Source organism: Sarcophilus harrisii, chromosome 3 (genome assembly GCF_902635505.1).
Source record: "Sarcophilus harrisii chromosome 3, mSarHar1.11, whole genome shotgun sequence".
NCBI classification, from domain to species: Eukaryota; Metazoa; Chordata; class Mammalia; order Dasyuromorphia; family Dasyuridae; genus Sarcophilus; species Sarcophilus harrisii.
Window position 1 is genome coordinate 320186970 of NC_045428.1, and position 20704 is coordinate 320207673.

General features: G+C 33.1%; 1 protein-coding gene across 1 annotated transcript in view; it reads left to right on the forward strand.

The window, feature by feature from the left end:
- Positions 1-15596, forward strand: part of MAP3K2 (mitogen-activated protein kinase kinase kinase 2) — a 110517-nt gene extending 94921 nt beyond the window's left edge. Inside the window, exons 15-17 of the mRNA XM_031959868.1 lie at positions 3413-3542; positions 10227-10404; positions 13537-15596. Of these exons, the coding sequence (XP_031815728.1) occupies positions 3413-3542; positions 10227-10404; positions 13537-13762 (534 nt within the window). The 3' untranslated portion in view covers positions 13763-15596. The remainder of the gene's footprint in view (positions 1-3412; positions 3543-10226; positions 10405-13536) is intronic.
- The last annotated feature ends 5108 nt before the right edge of the window (positions 15597-20704 follow it).

Here is a 20704-nt window from a genome sequence, read left to right on the forward strand (position 1 = left end):
GAGTCTGAAGGCATATCCTAGCCACTCTTTTCATTTTCTTTGGGTTTTTTGTTTGTTTTGGTTTTTGCAGTTCTTTTCTTTTTACCTTTTTCTTCTTTTACAATATGACTAATATGGAAATATGTTCTATATGATATTATAAAGTTAGTGATTATATTTAAATAAAATTTTGAGTTCCAAATTTCCTTCCTAAGAAGGCAAAGCATTTTGATTCAGATTATACATTTATATATAGTCACACTAAACATATTTCTATATTAGCCACATTGCAAAAGAACACACAGACAAAAAATAAAACCAAAAATCAAAACAAAAAGAAAAAATCTAAAGAAAGTTTTTTTTTTTAATATGCTTTGATCTGTGAGGCCAGCAATATTACAATTATTATCATGCCCATTTTATAGATGTGGAAACAGGTATAGATAAAGTGGAATTGCCCATGGGATGGTGGAGGCGGAAGGTAAAAATCACAAGCAGAATGCAATTCAAGGAGAAGAGAGAAATTGCAGTGGAAGTGATAAGAAAGAAAAAGAATTGTGAGGAAAAAGGATATGGTAGAGGGGAATATACAGATAAAAATATTTTTCTACTATTTATGCCCAACTATTAGTTTGTGACAATTCTAATCAGGAAATGTAATAATGGATTTATTACCTGAGCTGAGATTCCTAGTTATGGATGAGAACATTTTAAAAAGATTAATCTTAAAATATTTTTATTTCTGATTTCAAAACAGTACTATGTTTTTTTTCTTGTTCTTTTTAAAAAATGTTTATTCATTTTGAACTTAAATACAAAAGGAAAATCTCCATTTACACAGCACAACATAGAAAAGGATTCAATATAAACATGAATTTCCCTTTCACGCTGCTTACTTAAAAAAAAAAAAAGACCATGTAATAAATACTGCACATCATTTTCAAAGTTATCCAGCTTTTTTGTACTTCCAAGTTTTCTTTTGTTCTCAGCTCTGTATTTTTTCCCTCCCTGTCTCCCCACATCATCCTAGAGAAGGCTACCATAAGACGCGCGCGCGCGTGTGTGTGTGTGTGTGTGTATGTGTTTATGTAAATCCATACTATACAGAACATTTATTTACCAGTTCTTTTTTTGAGATGGGGATAATTTCTTTATAGTTTTTTCGAGTATTTGTAATACTCAAAATGACTTAGTTATTTAAAATTGTTCTTAGAACAGGAATATTGTTCTATGTTCTCTTTTCTGCTCATTTCATTTTTCATTATTTCATGCAAGTCTTTTCATCGTGCTTTTGTTTCTTTTCAGATTGTATAAATCTTTCGCCTTTTTAATCAATGAGTTCATCATTTCTTATAGTATTATTTTTATAGCATAGTAACATTTCATCACAGTCATATACCACAACTTGTTCAGTCATTCCTCAGTTGATGAGCATCCCTCTATTTCCAGTTCTTTGCCACCACAAAGAAGTGCTGCTATCAATATTTTTCATTTTTCCGTGATCAGCCTGAGAAACAGACCTAACAGTGGTATTGTTAGGTCAAATGGTATAGAGTTTAAAACTCTCTAGGCATAATTTCAGATTGCTTTCCAAAATAGTTGGATCAGTTCACAGTTCCACCTGAATCAGTGTACCAGTTTTTCTGCATTCCCTCCAAAATTTGTCATTTCTATTTTTTAGTCAATCTAAGACAGTATCTCAAATCTATAAGATGATATCTCAAAGTTATTTAAATGTGCATTTCTCTAATCAATAATGATTTGGAGTATTTTTTTCATGTATTTATAATCATTTTTTATTTTTTTTATTTCTTCATCAGAAAACTTACAGTTCATGCATTTTGACCATTTATCAATTGGGGAATGACTCATATTCTTATAAAATCAGCAAAGTTCTTCTAATATATTTGCAATATGAGACTTTTATTTGAGAAACTATAAAATTTTTCTCCCAATTTTCTGTTTTCCTTCTAATTTTGACTACATTGATTTTATTTTTTAATTTAATGTAATGGAAATTACCCATTTTATCCACCTCACAGTGCTCTCCGTTTCTTGTTTATTTATATTGTTCTCCTAACCATAAGTCTAGTAGGTAATATTTTCCATCTTCTCCTAATTTTCTTATGATAGCTTCCTTTCTATTTGGGTCATGTATCCATTTTGACCTTATCTTGATAAATAGTTTAAAATAATGATCTGTTCCCAATTTCTTAAAGACTGTTTTTTAGCTTTCACAGCAGTATAGAATTCTTGCCTTCATAGCTTAAATATTTACAATTGTCAAACACAAGGTTACTATAATCATTTGCTATTGTATGTTGTATGTCTACTCTGTTTCACTGATCTACCTTTCTATTTCTTAGCTAGTACCAGATAGTTTTTATAATTACAGTCTTTTAGTATATTTTAAGATCTGTAATTGATAAACCTCCTTCCTTTTTTTTTTCATTATTTCCTTTGATATTTTTATTCTTTTGTTCTTAATGATTGTTATTTTTTTCTAGCTCAGTAGAATAATTTTTGTTAATTATATTGGAATAGCATTGAATAAATAGATACATATAGGTAAAATTGTCATTTTCATTAGATTGGTTCTGCCTGCCATGAACAATTAACATTTCGACTATTTATATAAAAAGTATTTTATAATGTGTTTGTGTAATTCCTGAGTTTGTTTTAATATATAAGCTCTCAGATATTTTATTCTGTCTACAGTTATTTTAATTGGGCTATTACAATCTCTTCTTGAAGAGGTTTTGGTTTTTGGTTTGTTTTTTGTTTGTTTGTTTTGGTAATTTGTAGAAATGCTTTTTTTTTTTTAATCTCTCTACTTTGTTCAGGACTTTACTTCTCAATATGTCATATTCTTCTTCTTTTTTTTTTTTTTTTTTTTTTTTTTTTTTTTTTTTTTTTTTTTTTTTTTTTTTTTGATAGCCTTTTATTTACAGGATATATGCATGGGTAACTTTACAGCATTAACAATTGCTAAACCTCTTGTTCCAATTTTTCACCTCTTACCCCCCCACCCCCTCCCCCAGATGGCAGGATGACCAGTAGATGTTAAGTACATTAAAATATAAATTAGATACACAATAAGTATACATGACCAAAACGTTATTTTGCAGAATCAGACTCTGAAATATTGTACAATTAGCTTGTGAAGGAAATCAAAAATGCATGTGGGCATAAATATAGGGATTGGGAATTCAATGTAATGGTTTTTAGTCATCTCCCAGAGTTCTGGGCATGGCTGGTTCAGTTCATTACTGCTCCATTGGAAATGATTTGGTTGATCTCGTTGCTGAGGATGGCCAGGTCCATCAGAACTGGTCATCATATAGTATTGTTGTTGAAGTATATAATGATCTCCTGGTCCTGCTCATTTCAATGTGTCATATTCTTTTTCTTTTTTCTCTCTCTCTCAACATAGGGTTCAATTAAGGACCAGTTAAAAGCATATGGAGCTCTTACTGAGAATGTGACCAGGAAATATACCCGGCAGATTCTGGAGGGAGTTCACTACTTGCACAGTAATATGATTGTACATAGAGATATTAAAGGTTATTATTAAAGCATTTTCATTTCTAAACATTTACACCCTATATTTAAATATATTTAATAAAAAGGGGGGAGGGAAGGAGTTAGAAATTAAAAACAACTTTACTAATGAATTTCAGAAGCAGAATTAAAATCCCCAAAATAAGTCAGTTATAATTGAAAAAAGTTATTGGTTCAAAATATTGACTTCCCCATAAAAAAGGTAATATTACTGATGCTGTATTTCAGGAAAAAATGGCTTTCTGATTTATTTGCCACTGCTTTTTAGGGTGCTTTCCTCATATCAACACAGGTAAATAAATAATACAAACATACTTAAATTTCAGACAAGACAGTTGAGACTTCAGCAAAATAATTTTTCCAAAGATACAAATATGAAGTGTCAGAGACATAATTATAACTTGTTAGGTCGTCTAATTCTAAGTTCCACTGCCTTTTAATATGATTGGAACATAATTAGAAAACCAGTAGTTAAATAAATCAAGAACCATTTATTAAGTATTTACTGTGTGTCAGGCACTCAGCTAAATGCTGGAGATATAGGGAAAATGCAAAATGAGCCCTGCCCTCAAGGAGCTTTTTCTAATGCAAGAGACAACATGTACATAAATAGGTATATACAGAAAAGTGGTAAGTTATTTTAGAGGGAAATGCAATAGAAGCTGGGGAGAAAGGGAAAGGCCTTTTATAGAAAATTTTATTTAAGCTGAATCTTAAAGAAGAGACAACATGCAAACAGCTATGTACAAATAAACTATACAGGATTAATAGGAAATAATCAACAGAAGCAAAGTAATAGAATTAAGAGATTGAAAAAAGGTTTCCTATAAAACGTGAGATTTTAGCTGATATTTGAAGTAAGCTAGAGAAGCCAGGAGACAGAGATGAGAAAAGAGGGTTTGGCCAATGAAAATGCCTGGAGTCAAAAGATGAAATGTCACTCAGGGAAAACCACTGTCACTGGAAGGAAGAATACATGGTAGGATAAAGGGAGAGGGAACTTTAAAGTGGGAGAGAGAGCTGAGATTCAAGAACTTTAAACACTAAATAAAGGATTTTATATTTAATGATAGATACAGTAGCCACTGGAGTTTATTAAGTAAGTGGTTGACATACCCAAACTTTAGGAAAATCACTTCAGTGTCCTTTAACAACTAAATGATGGATGGACTATAGTGGGGAAAGACTTGTAGTAAGCAGAGCAAACAGCAAATCTCAATAGTCTATATGTGAAGAGATAAACCTGCACCAGGATAATGGCAGTTTTAAAAGATAACAATTGAAAACAAATTGAATATGTAAGAGTGAAAAGTCCAGAATGATAACAACATTGTGAGCTTAAGGGATTGATAGGATACTTATACCCTAGACAGACATAGGAGAAGTTTGAAAGGGGAGATTTGGGTCAGGGAAAATTTTAAGTTCAGGTTTGGACATGTTCAGTTTAAGCTATTTATAGGACATCCAGTTCAAAATGTCTAATAGCCATTTGGAAACAGCAGAGAGGTTAAGGTTGGATAATTGGATTTGAGAAATCTCAGCAGAGAGATAATTGAACACTCTGATGAGAACACCAGGTGAAATAATATAAAGAGAGAAGAGAGAGGATCCAAAGCAGAACTTTGTGGGATATCCATTTTGTTAGTAAGTATGACCTAGATGAAAATCCAGTAAAGAAGACTGGAAAGGAGTGATCAGGTAGATAGGAGGAGAAACAGGAGAAAATACGCTTACCTCTTCAGAAGTCTCTGCCCTTGGAATCTTTCCTTTCCTTTGATTAGAGTAAAAAGTAAGATGGAAATTGGAGAGCTCTGCCCAAATCCTCCACTATTTGAGGGAGGGTACCAAGGGCATTTTTCCCAATTATTTCCTATTCAACTACTTTGTTAGACTTCATCTTCTCTAGAAACTTATCAGTTTGCAAGATGAAATCATTCTAAACAAAGCTCTGGGAGGATTTCCTTCTTGGACTACAAGATTTCATCATGTTTTAGGTGCTATTAACCTCCTTTCCTTTTTCAGCCTTTTGCGTGTTGTCTTCCTCTTAGATGGTGAATTTCTAGTTTTTAGAGGAAGAAATCAAAATTATAGCTATATGAAAAAAATACTTTAAAATCAGCATAAATTAGAGAATTACAAATCAAAACGGGATACTACCTCACATCTATCAGATTGGCAAAGTTAACATAAAAAAGAAATGACATGCAGAAAGAGCTGTGAGAAAACAGGGCACTCATGTACTATTATTGATGTATCCATGAACTAGTCCAACCATTTTGAAACTGTGCCCCAAAAACTTTTAAATTGTGTATTTCCTTTGGCTCAGTAGTACTGCTATTTAAGGTCTATACCCTAAAAAGACCAAAGAAAGAAAAATAAAACAAATGTTCGAAAATATTTCTGCTTTTTTTGTGGTAGCAGAGAATTAGAAACTGAAAGGTTGAACATCATTTGGGATTACTAAACAAGTTATGATACATGAATATGATGGAATAATCTTAAGAAATGATGAAGGGAATGGTTTCAGAAAAACCCTGTAAGACAGTATGAACTGATGATGTCAAGTAAAATGAGCTGAACCAGGAGAACACAGTTACAGCAATGCTGTAAAGCTAGTCAATTGAAATCAACACAATGACCCACCCCATGTCCAAAGAAATCATGTTGAAATATTCTGTCTATTTCCCAACACAGAAGTGATAGACTCAGAGGACAAATCAAAATAACATTTTTTCATTTTAGAGGGTACGTGGTGGGGCTATGACTAATAGGAAGAATTTCCTTTGCCTCACTATACTTATTTGTAATAGGCTTTATTTTTCTTAATTTCTCAATGAGTGGGAAAAGAGGAAGAAAATAATTTAGAAATGATAAAAAGTTTTAAGAATAAACTTAAATAAAAGAAATTGAGAAGAAAAAGTAGAGGCATTTTAGGAGAGGAAGTAGGGGTATCTATTATACATGATTTTTTCAAAGAGGTTAAACAAAAGGGCATAATAAGAAATGGATGATAGCCAGAGTAGATGGATGTCGTGAGGGTTTTTTGAGGATAGGGAGATATGAACATGTTTGTAGGCAATAGGAAAGCAGCCTGTAGAGAGGGAGAGATGGGAGATAAGTTAGAGAGTGGGGATAATAAAAAAAAGTCCAATATAATAGAAATGAGATGGGAGTAGGATGACTTGTGTATATATAAGGAGTTTGCTTTGGCAAGAAGGGCTGCCTCATCATTTGAGATAGGACAAAGAAGGAAATTGTGGCAAAAGTCATCCAGGTGACATGAAATAAGGAAAAGAGGGAGCTCTGAGTGAGCTGACCTTAATTTTTTGAGCAAAATATGAGGCAAAGTTTTGAGTGGAGAGAAATAGAAAAGGGACCTGTGGCAAAGTTTAAGGAGGAATGAAGAGATTTAGAAGAGCTATGGTGGTAAGTGAGATAGAGAAGTATAAAAGGACTGAGTAACAGCAATGAGCATAGTTGAGGTAATGTAACATAAATTTGTAATGAATTTATTTGGTATAGGAAATATCCTGTAGTCCATCAGAGCAAAGGGGGCAGGTGGTAAGAGTGATCTTACAGGTAAGGTTTGGCAGTTCAGTAATATTAAAAAAAAAAAAAAATGGGTGGGTGGGTGAGAAGACAGGAAAATCAAGTGAAGACAATGGCTAGAACAGGAGTGATAGCCTAGGAGAAAACTGAGAGATCAAGGAATAGAAGGTTTTGATGTGGCCAAAGTATTCCTTAACCTTAAAGTTCATTAAGATAAGTAATACGTAATATGTATATATTTCTATCAAAGATAGAAAAGGGGCAGCTTGTGAAGTGCTAGAAATGCTTAAGTAAGCAATGGAACATAGTCACTTTAAAAATCATTTGATCACTGAATGAAAGATGGGAGTGGAGAGAAACTTGAAACAAAGAGATGAGTTAGAACTATTAGAATACTTCAAGGGGGAGATGATGGGGTCCTATTCTGTGGAATTGAGTATATGAGTGGAAAAAGGGGGACACATGAAAAATGTTGTAGAGTTGGAAATAATTATATGAAAAATGTCATAGAAGTTAGAAATAATTGTTATTATATCCAAAACTCTTCATTATCTTCCCGAAAAACTAAGCCCTTTTCTGAATTTTCCTATTTTTGTCCAGGGCAAATGCAACTTTCTTGTTACCTTTGGTCAATTGACATTTATTTCTACCTATATGACATTTTTTACATATGATCCCTTCTTCACTCCATAACCATCCCCCTCTCCCCATGTTAGTCTGTGACTCGTATTTTTCACCTTGCGATTAGAGCATTTTTAATAAACATAAGCAACCAATTTTTGTTTTATCTCAGTAGTCACCTAAAATGGTAAGCCCCTAAAAAAAATCAGTTCTTAGACACATTTCTAAACTAATTTTTTTAAGTTTCTTATTTTTCTTTGAGTTTTATGTCTCCAACATGTGGGTAAAATGCAAAGATATAACTTCTAAATTTATCTCATACTTGGAACTATGTAGCATCATCTTTAATAAAAAAAATTCATAAAGTACCCATTGTGTGCAGGGTGAACTATGCTAAGCATTGGAAATGTAAAAAGGTATCTTATTTTCCCTGCTCTTGAGGAGCTTACTGATTCTGATTTGGAAGCTGGAACGTGGACATACATCAAAAGATAAATAACAAGGAAGTTTAAACTAAAGGACAAAAAAGTGACACACAGTAATTGCTATTGGAGTTAAAGAAAGAAAGAATAGGGTGAGTTAAGTTGTTCATTGAAGGTTAGTCTCTCAGAAGAGGGAAGATTATAGGACTTGAACTGGGCTTTGAGTACAACTAAGTTAATGGAACAGAAACCTTGAAGGATTGAAAATAAGGTGAACAAATTCCAATAAACTCATGCCTGATATAGAAAGGAGTTTTGTAAAAAGAAGTGGACAAGATTAGAGGGATGGATAGGGTGGCAAAATGTTAAATGCCTCAGTTCATCATGTTTGTTCATTGTAGCTAACATTTACATAGTTTTAAGGTTTACTTGGTTCTGGGAACCCTCGAACTTTCTTGTGCAGTCTCTTGGTTTTTCTTTTGGAGTTTATGTTTGCTTTTTGCTCTGAACCTGTGTTTTCATTAGAATAGGTAACTATTGGGGCAGCTAGGTGGAGAGCCTTCTTTTTTATTTATTTATTTGTTTGTTTTTGCTGAGGTAATTGGGATTAAGTGACTTGCCCAGGATCACAGTTAGGACATATTAAGTGTCTGAGGTCAGATTTTAACTCAGGTTCTCCTGACTTCAGGGCTGGTACTCTAACCACTGTGCCACCTAGCTGCCCTCTAAGTTCAAATCAAATGTATGACCATGGGCAAGTAACCACTTCACTAGACTTCACTTCCTTTATTCATAAAATGTAGTTTATTTTGTGTTATTCTATTGTGTTGTAAAATATTAGGATCACAACCTGAATTTCCATGATATGGGAAGAGATTTCAGATTATAATTTCAAGTCTTCTTGCCCTTCCTATCAGATAGTGGTTATGCCAATTCAATAATGTAGAATTTCTGTTATTTCTCTTTTTCTCATCTTACCCCTCTACATATATTGACCTGCTACCTTGGAAAACTAATCTTCCTGACAGCAGAAACTGTCATGCTAGAAAACAAATTTTATCGTAAAACTAGTCAGTTTGTTAAGCTATGGGGAATCTAAGATCAATTTAAAAGGCAGTGATCAAGAGCAGAATCCCTACAAAAATTAAGCTACTGCTTTTTGCAAAAAGAACGCTAACTACTCTTACTAATTTATATGATATCAGGTATACTTTACTTTGGGTCTAATCTGTAGAATTAATTCATTGGATTGGATGATCTCTAAAATTAGATCAACTTTTTTAGTACGAATATCCTTATGATTCTAGGAATTTGTTGGTGGATTTTTTTTTTAAACAAGAGAATTGAAATATGACTTTATCCCATTAAAAGGACTTGCAAACACAATAATAAAATAAACAATAGCACTAAAAAACACTTGAATTTGTATTGTAACTTAATGTATTATAGTGAACAGACTTAGGCCAATCTTAATTTTCATTACACATACCGCAATACCTTATTCATTGGGCTAAATTTATCAGAGCAGGTGGATAATTTCTGTTTCTATTCAAGAGGGAAGATGAATTGGGCTGGTGAGTCACCAGGAGTCAGGTACAACCAAGCTTCTTAAGGAGAAGGACATACTAGCCTATGTCAAAAACAGAGCAGAGCAAAGCTCCCATACTGACCGATAGTGGATCACATCCAGGAGTAGTACACTAGTCTTCTGGGCAAGACAGAGAGACCTGATCTTAATAAACACAGCAGCAGCAGCAGAAAAATAAGGAAATATAACTTCTTCCTTTCTAAAGAAAGGAAAAGACCACCAGTGTGGAATTAGGTATATTCTAAAAGATGCAGTTTTCTTTATCAGTTAACTTTGATTAAATGTTATTGTAGAAGTTGTGAGTCATAAGAAAATAAGAAATAGATAACAGCAAATAAGGAGTCTGTAATTAAGGGGAAATGATTAAAATGAAAAAAAAAAAAGATACAACAATAAAACTTTAGAAAATAAAAGGACTCATTGATACTGTTCCTTGTAAGTTTACTAGATTAGATGCCTGCATATAAAAAATAATCAGTTGAAAGGATTTGTTTTTTATTTTACAGGAGCAAATATTCTTCGAGATTCAGCAGGAAATGTGAAACTAGGAGATTTTGGTGCCAGTAAACGACTTCAGACAATCTGTCTGTCTGGTACAGGAATGAAGTCTGTCACAGGCACGCCATACTGGATGAGTCCTGAAGTTATCAGTGGGGAAGGTTATGGCCGAAAAGCAGATATCTGGTAGGTTTTTTTATAAGCTAGATTTTTAATGAGTTGTTACTTATTTTTCCATCTGTCTACCAACAAAACAAAGTTAGTAAAACTCAGTTTAAATTCCTTTGTCCCTGGGATGGCTAGGTACAGTGAATAGAACAGTGGCTTTAGAGTCAGGAGGATCTGAATTCAAATCGAGCCTTAGATTTTGTATGACCCTAAACAAGTCGTTTAATCCTAATTACCTCCCTCCTTCCCCAAAAAATCTGCAATAGGATATTCTTATATACTGTAACTTTTAGAAATATTTTTTTTTAAATTCTACCTCTGCCAAATGATCCTGTGTCTAAAAAATGTATTAAAAGAATGAAGGTTTTTGCTTTAGAAGTATGTTGAATCTACTCATGCATAATTTTTCCCTCCATCTTTCCCTATTTTCACATATTATGGAGATATTTAAGTATCTTGTTATAAGATTCTTAGAAGATAAAGGGAGAAAAGTGACTAATTTGACCATACTTGAAAAAATCTCTTGCCTACAATTTGTGAATAAAAATTGTCCTTGACATTGAAAAATTAACCTATGTTTATGCTAATAAAGAAAATTAGCTGTCTGGTTGAAATGGCTTTATTTTTAATTAATTTTTTTTCAATTAAGCATTTATTTTCTCCCCCTTCTATGTCTCCTGTTCTTATAGAAGGAAAAAAAAAAAAACAAGAAAAGCAAACCCTTATAACAAATGTGCCACAACCACACAAAAATTTCCTCATTAGCTGTGGCCAAATGCTTCACACTTTGAGTTGTAGAAATTATTTATTGACTTAAATGAGTGTGGCATTTCTAACACTTCTAAATTTCTTAAAACTCCATTTCTAATTGTCCTCCCATTTTTGATCATAAGATCAGAGATCTAGAGCTAGAAGGGGCCTGAGAGGCCGTGTGGTTAAATTCCCACATTTGAGATGGAGAAAGAAGGCCAAGCTAAGTGGCTGGTACTGACCTCATGGAGGGCTCCTGGTGGGGTGTCCTAGGGAATATAGCAGCATTATAGGGAGACATTAAGTGACAAGACATGAGGATTATATCATACCAATCATTCTAAGAAATAGACTAGTTTCCCTGAAGCTTAGCTTTTAAGGAATCTTTCCCTTTTTTCTGCTAACAAATTCCACGACCACTATTAAGTGTTATGATACAACATAAAATTAACTTCATCTAATTCGTATCTAGAAAAGATTATAGTAGACTTTTGTTTTCTAAAAGGTTTAGAGGCAGAGGGGGGTTTTGTTCTTAGCTAGCATTAAGTATCTCCGATATTCCAGACACTGTGCTAAATACTGGGGATACAAAGAAAAGGAAAACAGGCTGTACTCTCAAGCTTACAATCTAATGGGAGAGACAAATAACAATGGTTCAAACAAGATATAGAGAGAGATATGATAAATTGGGTATACTGTCAGGGGGAGTCATTAAAATTAGAAGCTTCTTGTAGAATGTACAATTTCTGCTAAGATGTGAAGGAAATCAGAGAAACTTGGAGGCAGAGATGAGCAACGAGAGCATACCTGGCATGGAAGACAGCCATCAAAATACTCAGAGTTGGTAGATAAAACCTCTTGTTTGAGGAACAACAAGGCCAGTGTCACTAAGAATATCTAACGGGAAATTAGGTGTAAAACTGAAAAGATAGGAAAGACCCCCTTTTTAGAGGTTTTTGAAAGCCTTACAGAGAATTTTATATTTGATCCTGAAGATAATAGGGAGTCACTGGAGTTTATTGAATTGGGAATGAGGGTGATATATGGTCAGGCCTGTGTTTTAGGAAAATCATTTTGACAGCTGAGTGAAGATAGTCTGGAATGAGGAGAGACTTGAGGCAGTCATAAGCCATAAGACTATTTCAGTAGTTCAGGCATGAAGTGATGAGAGTCTACATTGGGATGGTATTGGTAACAAAGTAAAGAAGAGGGCATATACAAGGGATATTGTTAAGATAGAAACAACAGAACTTAACCACTAATTGGAGATGAGGGCAGAGGTAAGTTGAGTATAACACCTAGATTATAAGCATGGGTAATTGAAAGGATCATAGTACCTAAACAGTAAGAAGGAAGTTAAGAAGAGGGCAAGGGAAAAAAGGACTAAGTTCACTTTTGAACATGTTGAATTTGATGTCTACATGAGACATCCAGTTTAAGATGTCTAAAAGACAGTGGAAAATATGAAAGTGGAGGATAGGAGAGAGATTGGAGCTGGACACGTAGATTTGAGAGTCAGTTGCAAAGAAATGGTAACTGATGAAAGCACCAAATGCAATAATACAGAGGGAGAAGAAGAGAGTCTAAGATAAAACTTGGAAAGATCCCCATGGTTTGTGGGCATGGCCTAGATGAAAATCCAGCAAAAGAGACAGAAGATGAGATGAAATAGGTGGGAGCAGAATTAGGAGTCACAAAATACTAGCGAGAAGTAGAATATCAAGGAGAAAAGAATGATTGACAACAGTAAAGATTGGTCAAGAATGATAAAGATAGAGAAACGTCCATTAGATTTAGCCATTAAAGGGATCACTAGTAACTTTGGAGAGTCTACAATTAGACAGAAAAATAGTTAATGCAGATTAGCTGGTCTGTTATTTAAAAAATAAGAGTTCTAAATGAAAATAAAATTTTTTCAAGTTGAAATAATCTCTTATTCACATCTTAACTCTTCCATGAAGCTTTCTCAGATCTTCCCTTTGCCAAATCAAAGGTCTTCCTTTCTTCTTACAGCACTTTGTATCTTTTATGCACATTCATACACTTTTATTATACCAATTTACATATGTATCTATAAGCTCCTAAAAGGAAGAGATCATATCTTATTTAGCTTCATAACTTTCTTAGCACCTAGTATAGTGGGTTTTCAATATATGTTAATTGAAATAAATATAAATAACATTTAAGTCAAGTGGGTATAGTTAATCATTATTTAAAGGCACATTTTAATACTCATGTATATTTCCTACAATACTGTTTTAGAGAAATTATTCTGAATACAAATCAAGTTATAGTTGGTTTTAACATATAGGCTTATTGTTGTTTTTAACTTTAAATATGTTGTAGTTCTTTCAGACTATGCAGTCTGTCTAAATAATCAATTTTTGCTCTTTTTTTTAGGAGTGTGGGCTGTACTGTGGTAGAAATGCTAACTGAGAAACCACCTTGGGCTGAGTTTGAAGCAATGGCTGCCATATTTAAAATTGCTACTCAGCCAACCAATCCAAAGCTGCCACCTCATGCTTCAGACCATAGCCGAGATTTCCTCAAGCGGATTTTTGTAGAGGCCAAATTGAGACCATCAGCTGATGAACTCTTAAGGCACATGTTTGCGCATTACCACTAGCACTCAGTGCTAGTCAGTGCCTCTACCTAGCTCAGATCTACTGCTTCTACCGTCTCTCTAACTGCACTTTTTTCTTTTTATAAAGAGAGAGAAAGAAAAAAGAGGGAAAATATTTCTCTTGATTCTTGGTTTAATTAACTTGTCTAAAAATAATCTCACATTTTTTATATTTGAAAACTTTTCCCCTATCAGGACTTGAAAGTTTTTTTTTTATAATGTACTGATGTGATTCTCAGAGATAAAGCACTTTAGTACATATTCATCATTATTTAAAAAAAAAAAAAAAACAAGCAACAAAAAGAGACTGTAAAATTCTTTAGGATTAGATAGCCTTTTTTCATATGCCTGACACATTTTTAGTGAAAGGAGATGAAAAATGATAAATAAAATTACTTCTTATTTCTATTATTTAGTGATAGTAGTTAAAATAGATCCGCACGCCTGGGGTTGGACCTCAGAATAGATTAGATTACTGATAGACTTAAATCACATAGACTTCATCATGAATGTGTATGCCCCACCATGTCTTAGCTTCTGCTTGCCTCTACTTTTGCTGAAAAGACCACATCTTGAAGTAAAATATAAATTTCTAAGAGATGTGTTTACAATCATACTTAACTGCTAGAGAGCCAGAATTTTAGGTAAATCCACTATAATAGATCCATCTTTCTGGAGAAACAAGCTTAAGGGTTAGCCTTCCAGTGAAAAATGAACTCACTACTATATTTTTAATCATATATGGAAAGTCAGCAAGAAATTCTGTTCAGAAAAAAATGGTTTTCTTAAATGATGTGAATAGATCAAATTGTAGGAGACATACAATGAATAGTCAATAGTAATAGTAAAAGGAGAAAACTGTTCAGTATTTTCTGTTGTACTTTGAGGGGGAAGAGTTGCCCAACTAATTGAAAATAGAAGAGAACTAAATACAATCAAAAACATGTATACATTCTTCCTTTCTTTAGCTCCCATTTCTTTGTAAATATCTTGTAGTCTAGAGGAATCCATGCTTAGAAAGGTATTGTCTTAGCAGAAAATGAAAATCATGCCTTCGTGGCATGTAAAGAGCAATAAGCTACTTGGGGAAGAAAAAAAACATATAATCTCAAGGGGTATATAATTGTGTACCTAAAAACAACAATTGAAAAAAATTGCCTGCAAAAAAGATAATATCTGAAATTCAAGAAACATCCATAAATTCAGCGCAAGGATTGTCTATAGCATTTATCACTATTTCAGAACAAGGGATAAATGTCCCAGAAAAATAGAAATCCTTTTTTCCAGCTGCACATTGCATCAGAATCACTAATCATTCAGTGACAGAAGTAAAATAGAATTGGTAGAAACTTGTATTCTATCTTCCAACCTCAGTTGTGAAGAAAATAAAATTTAATGTTTTCCATTTATCATGAAGGACCAAGAAATTCCACATCATATGTGTCTTTGTAGTGCTGGAAGATGTGACATTTCTCTCTGAGAACAAGAAATGGAATGTGAACTTTTTTTTTAGGCCCATGGTAAAATGAAAAATAAGGAAGATTTCAGTAACTTGGCTACTCATGTTTCATGTGTATGGGAAGGAAAAAAATACTCCCTACCTCAAGGTTTTGAATTTGATTATTCACATGGGACGTATGTAAGTAGTTGTATTATTCCTGCTAATGAGGTATTTTTTTTTAAGGATTCTTAGAAAAAAATTTTTTTTCTGAAAACACTTTAATACATGTGGGTACAATGAATGCAAGACTCCCATGTAGCTTACTGAACAGGATTATTTGCAGTTGATGTTCTCAGGAAAAAAAAAAAAGGTAAATTGCCAAAGCTTCTTTTTGTGTTAAGAGAATCAGCAGAAGCAGTTAGCAGAAGCTAAAGAAAATGCAAAATATGCAGACGATGTTGAAAATTATTCTGAGAATTCATAAATTGGGGAGAAGAGGAAAGAGGAAGTAGAATGTGCTGGCTTAGTTCAGTATGTGCCAGAAACATAAACCCCAGGTGTGTGGATCTATTATAATCTATTTATCTTTGATGAGTAGTTCAATCTCTTCTACTTAAGCACTATCATAACATGGACCAGTGAACTTTTCTTTTGTCTCCTTTTATTGTGATTTCCCTTTGTTTCATTTTTGGTCTGTCAGGGTAACCAGCAGTGCGAAGTATGGGACAAATGGCTTTTAAATAGAAATCCTGGGAGACTGTGTGACAATAACAACAAAAACCTTATGGTATTCTATGTGTTCTCTTGTCTCCTTGTCCTGGGCTAAAAGCTAAAAAATTAAGCATCTGGTTGGGGGGGGGGGGGGGGCGGGGGGGGGGAGAAGCCCTTCTTTTCTACTGCTGCAGAGGACCTTTGCTTTATAAGCAAAAAAAAAATAATAATAGTAATTTTTTTTATTAAGAGCTGGATATAGGTGGGGGGGGAAGGGAATATGCTTTATGTAAAGATTGTTTTAAAAATATACATAGTTTACATAGGTATCCTATAAACATGTATCTGAATTTATTAATTTTAAATAGGTCTGAAGGTACCAAAAACCAAGCTGAAAATAAGCAAATGTGGAGCCATTGGTTTAAAAAAAAAATACCCAGTGGTAGCTGGAAAATTAAAAGAGAGAGAGAGAGAACCAAAAAAAGAATTTGAAAGGAAGAGCCTATATCAGGTGTAACTATAGCGCTGCAAAATCTAATATTGTTTCTTCCTGTTAGATTATGATGTGGGGCGGCAAATTAAATTGCACTCTCTGAAGGTTGGGTTTTTTTCAGAAATTAGTCTCTGATTTTATTCTATTTTTAAATGCACAACTTTTTTCTATACTATAATGTTTCTTTGCTGCAGCTGGAAAACAAAAATTACTTGGACTGCTGCTTTTGTGCCTTTAAAAAAATGCATTCTGTCTTGGCAATGGCAGATATGTTTGGTGCTGGAGAAGGTTCACTTGCAGTCTTTCATATGCTTTCCAGGATATCTAGCTCTTCCTATTTATATCACATATATGTTTGTGTGTATGTGTGTGTGTATGTGTGTGTGTAGGCATGTGTATACACACACACATATGATATAAATAAAATTAGGCTGTGAGAATATTGATGTTATAACTTTGCCCTGAACTAAATTTAGGACTCCTGTGCTGCAGGTATAATGTCCTGAGTAAGAATGTCACAAAATAAGAAAAAATTGTGTGAGCTATATTAGTTACTATTAAATATACCCTGATATCTTTAACATTTAAAAGGCAGCATATTTAGGTCTCATTTTCAGTATGACCTCTCAGAATTTCAGTAAAGCTTTCAATTATTGAATTTTTATTTTAAACAGAGACTACTACATAAGGCATTTTTTAGAACCTTTTCATTTATAACTTATAAAATAGTAATGCAAATGGAGAATTAGAAAACAATAAAAACAGACATTTCATAATAAACTGAGTTGGGCAAGTGAAATACTCTCATCTTCATGACAAATCCTATATAAGGGAAGATTACTGTTTCATATTTTTCTCTGTACTGGCTCTCTATTACCAAATTTTCAAGTTGTCAGTGGAATTTTCTTTTAATCTAAACAGTATAACTAGGTCCTCTCTCAATACTTTGAAAAGATCCTTAAAATTGTATATATTATGTCTTATCTACAGTCTTGGTTAGTTGAATTATTTTTCAGTCATGGCTAACCCTTGGTGACCCATTTGGGATTTGTTTCTTGTTTTTTTGGCAAAGATAGTGAAGTGTTTGCCATTTCCTTTTCCAGCTCATTTGATAGATGAGGAAACTTAGGCAAACAGGGTTAAATGACTTGTCCAGAGTCATACAACTAGTAAATGTCTGAAGTCAGATTTGAACTCAGGAAGATGAGTCTTTCCTGACTTCAGGCCTGGTACTCTTATCTACTGTGCCACATGGTTTTGGTTAATTAGTTAAAGTTTGTAGTTCTCACACTGCTGATTCATGCTGATGTGTTCAAATGTTTTTCATAGAATCATAGTTATAGGGTTAGAAAAAATTTCTATAATAAATGCCAATGCACATAAAATAGCCAAATCATAATTATAGGTGGGCAAAATCAGGATTCATTAGGCAATGAAATATTAGAATGGTAGAAATTGTTGCCTAGAGTTCTACCAGAAGGCATTGATTTCATTTTGATCTTGGAGCTTATTGCTCCAATTAAAATGGTTGTCATTAAGGATATTTAATTGTCTAATTTTGTGTGGGAAGGATCAATTTTACTCTTTCTTCAGCCATTTCTTTTTAAATGCATGGAATTAACCTGTGTTGTGGTCTTTTTATTTATATTAATTGATAGGCTTGGTCTCCCCCCCAAAAAAACAAACAAACAAACACACACATTTTAAATTGTGGGCAATTTTCTAAACTTAAAAATTAATCTGGATAATTGCTAGAAACTGAGATTATTTGTCAAGAATTAGAGTGACAGAATTCCAGAGTTCAATCAGATCGTACCAGTCCAAATTTATTTTTTTATAATATAAGTTCCATTAGGGCAAGGACCATATCTTTGATCTGTGTATTCCCCCTCATCACCTACCACCTAATAGGTACAATATATATTTGTTGAATAGAAGACTCTTTTACGATATACCTGACAGGCAACTGTTCATGCAGCCCAAGCTTAAATACATATAATAATTAAAATATTTATTTTTGGAAAAATAAGGTTGATTAGTTTTTTTCTTTTGAAAGTTTATTTTATCTAATGTTTAAAAATCTGAAATATTTGGAAGGAATTAAAAACTTAGTATATGTTCTCATTTTCTTTTATGTCAATGACCATTCAAATTACAAATCAGACATGCTAATAGTTTTCCAAAATTATAGAGAGACAGTTTATTTGGCCACAAAAATACAAATTGGCTTTTGTCCATGTTTCCTAATGCTTCCCTTCCCATATCTCTATATCCTCTCTTTTTACTATATTGCTAAGTAGGGAACACTAATTTTTGTAACAGATACAACCAGCATTTCTCAGTATACTTAGAAAAACATACCAGAAATATCAAGAAATAAGAGATTAAAAAAGAAATTGTTTCAGGAATATTACTTTTCAATTATGTTTGAACTTTTCTGGTCTTAGGTAGATCATAGGTCACTGTTTATTTTCATGGCTGGGCTAAAGTTAACACTTTTACCTAAGAAGTAAAGTACTGTTAATGTTTTAAACAGTATGACTTAGAGAATTAAGAAGAGGGATACAGACTGAACATAGTAGTTCACTATCATTCATTTACCAAGTATTTATTAAGCATCTATTATGTGTCAGGCACCTAGGTATCAGAAAGAGTACAAAGAATGAAAAATTTCCTATCCTTAAATTTATATTCCTTATTCTTTGATAATTGTGCATGTGCCATTCATTGGGTAGCTTACATATCTACAAAGCAGAGGAAATTGGGATTACGGCATAGAGATCTAAATGTTTAGCTCAAGGATAAAGCATTTTAGATTGAATTATTTAGTACTCCCCATTCTAACTATTAGAAAAATTACATAAAAGAATACATCATAGTAATGGTATATGAGTAAAATTATCTTCATATAGGAAAGTCAATTTATTTCTACAAATAATTGTAAAAACACTAGTCTAAAAAATTCAAAGAGGTATTGAAAACTGCCAAATTCTGGGTTCCAAAAAATGGATGATTTTTAGCCAGAGCTACTTGGACACATACTGTTGTGTGATTCTATATAAGTCACTAAACCTCAGTATCCAAGGCTAAGACTTGACTAGATTAAGACACTGAGCAGGTGCTGATCAGCATTGGTAGAGGGAATATCTTTACTGGAAGTACCTTCCCAGTGAAATCACATTTGATAGAAAAACTATAAGACTTCATGTAGGCACCAAGTAGAAAATTAAAATATGTATGTTCTTGTTGTGACTCTCACATTAATTCGCTGTTTCTTTTGCAAGTCAGTTTATCACTCTGGACTCCAGTTTTCTTATCTGTAAGAATGATGGGATTGGACCAGATGATTGATAAGCTCCTCTGTAGCTTTAATAGTTTTTGCTTTTCATTAGGTTAAGTTATACATTATCAGTGAACTCTTTGGAATAAAACATCCAAAACAAATTTACTAACTTATTCATTGTAGTTCATATAAGGAAATTTCCTTATGTTTTCAGCAGATTAGGGAAATGACATAATGAAATCCTGTTCCCAGCTAGCCAAATTGTCTGTCATGGTAAATTTAAATGAACTGTTTTATCTTCAATAGAGTTCAAGAATTTATTTTATTTTTATTTATCTCATTTGTTAACCTTCTAAAACAAAATCTTACAAATTTGTTCACATTTTCCGTATTTGCACATTTAAATTTAAATCCACATGGTATTTTTGTTAGTAAAAACAAAGGTATTAAAACCAGTAATGTCCCTGATAGCTAGTAACTTGGTTTATATTCATGATATGCATTGTCAAAATCACTTTAAACCAAAGCTTTTATAACCTCTGTAGACAGAGCCATACAAGTTGTTTCACAAATGATTAGCACACCTGTAAGGCCAACCAATAAGTTTTTGTATGTGAGACAAAACAGGTAGGTACTAGTGGAACTTCTCAGTCCATCCTTTTAGAGGATAATGTTTTATGTTTAGTCTTTGCACTTTGGATGTGCAGATTTTCTCCAGCATTTAAGGAACTTCACATATTTGGATGAACATTAGCTTACCTTAAGTAAAATTGCATTGACTTGATTAAAATATGCCTCAATTTCATGGAGTGCTCTCTAGTGTCTTAAAATTTGTGAACTTGTGTTTCATTTGAGGGGCATTTCAGGCAAACTGTGAGGAAAAAAAGGTTCATGGACTGATCTTGTGCCATAAATATATTTCAGAATTTCTTGAAATTCTTAAAATCCATTTTTATATAACTTAATGATTCTGCACCTGAATTGATTGTGCAGAATTCATCCCCATACAAGAATTCG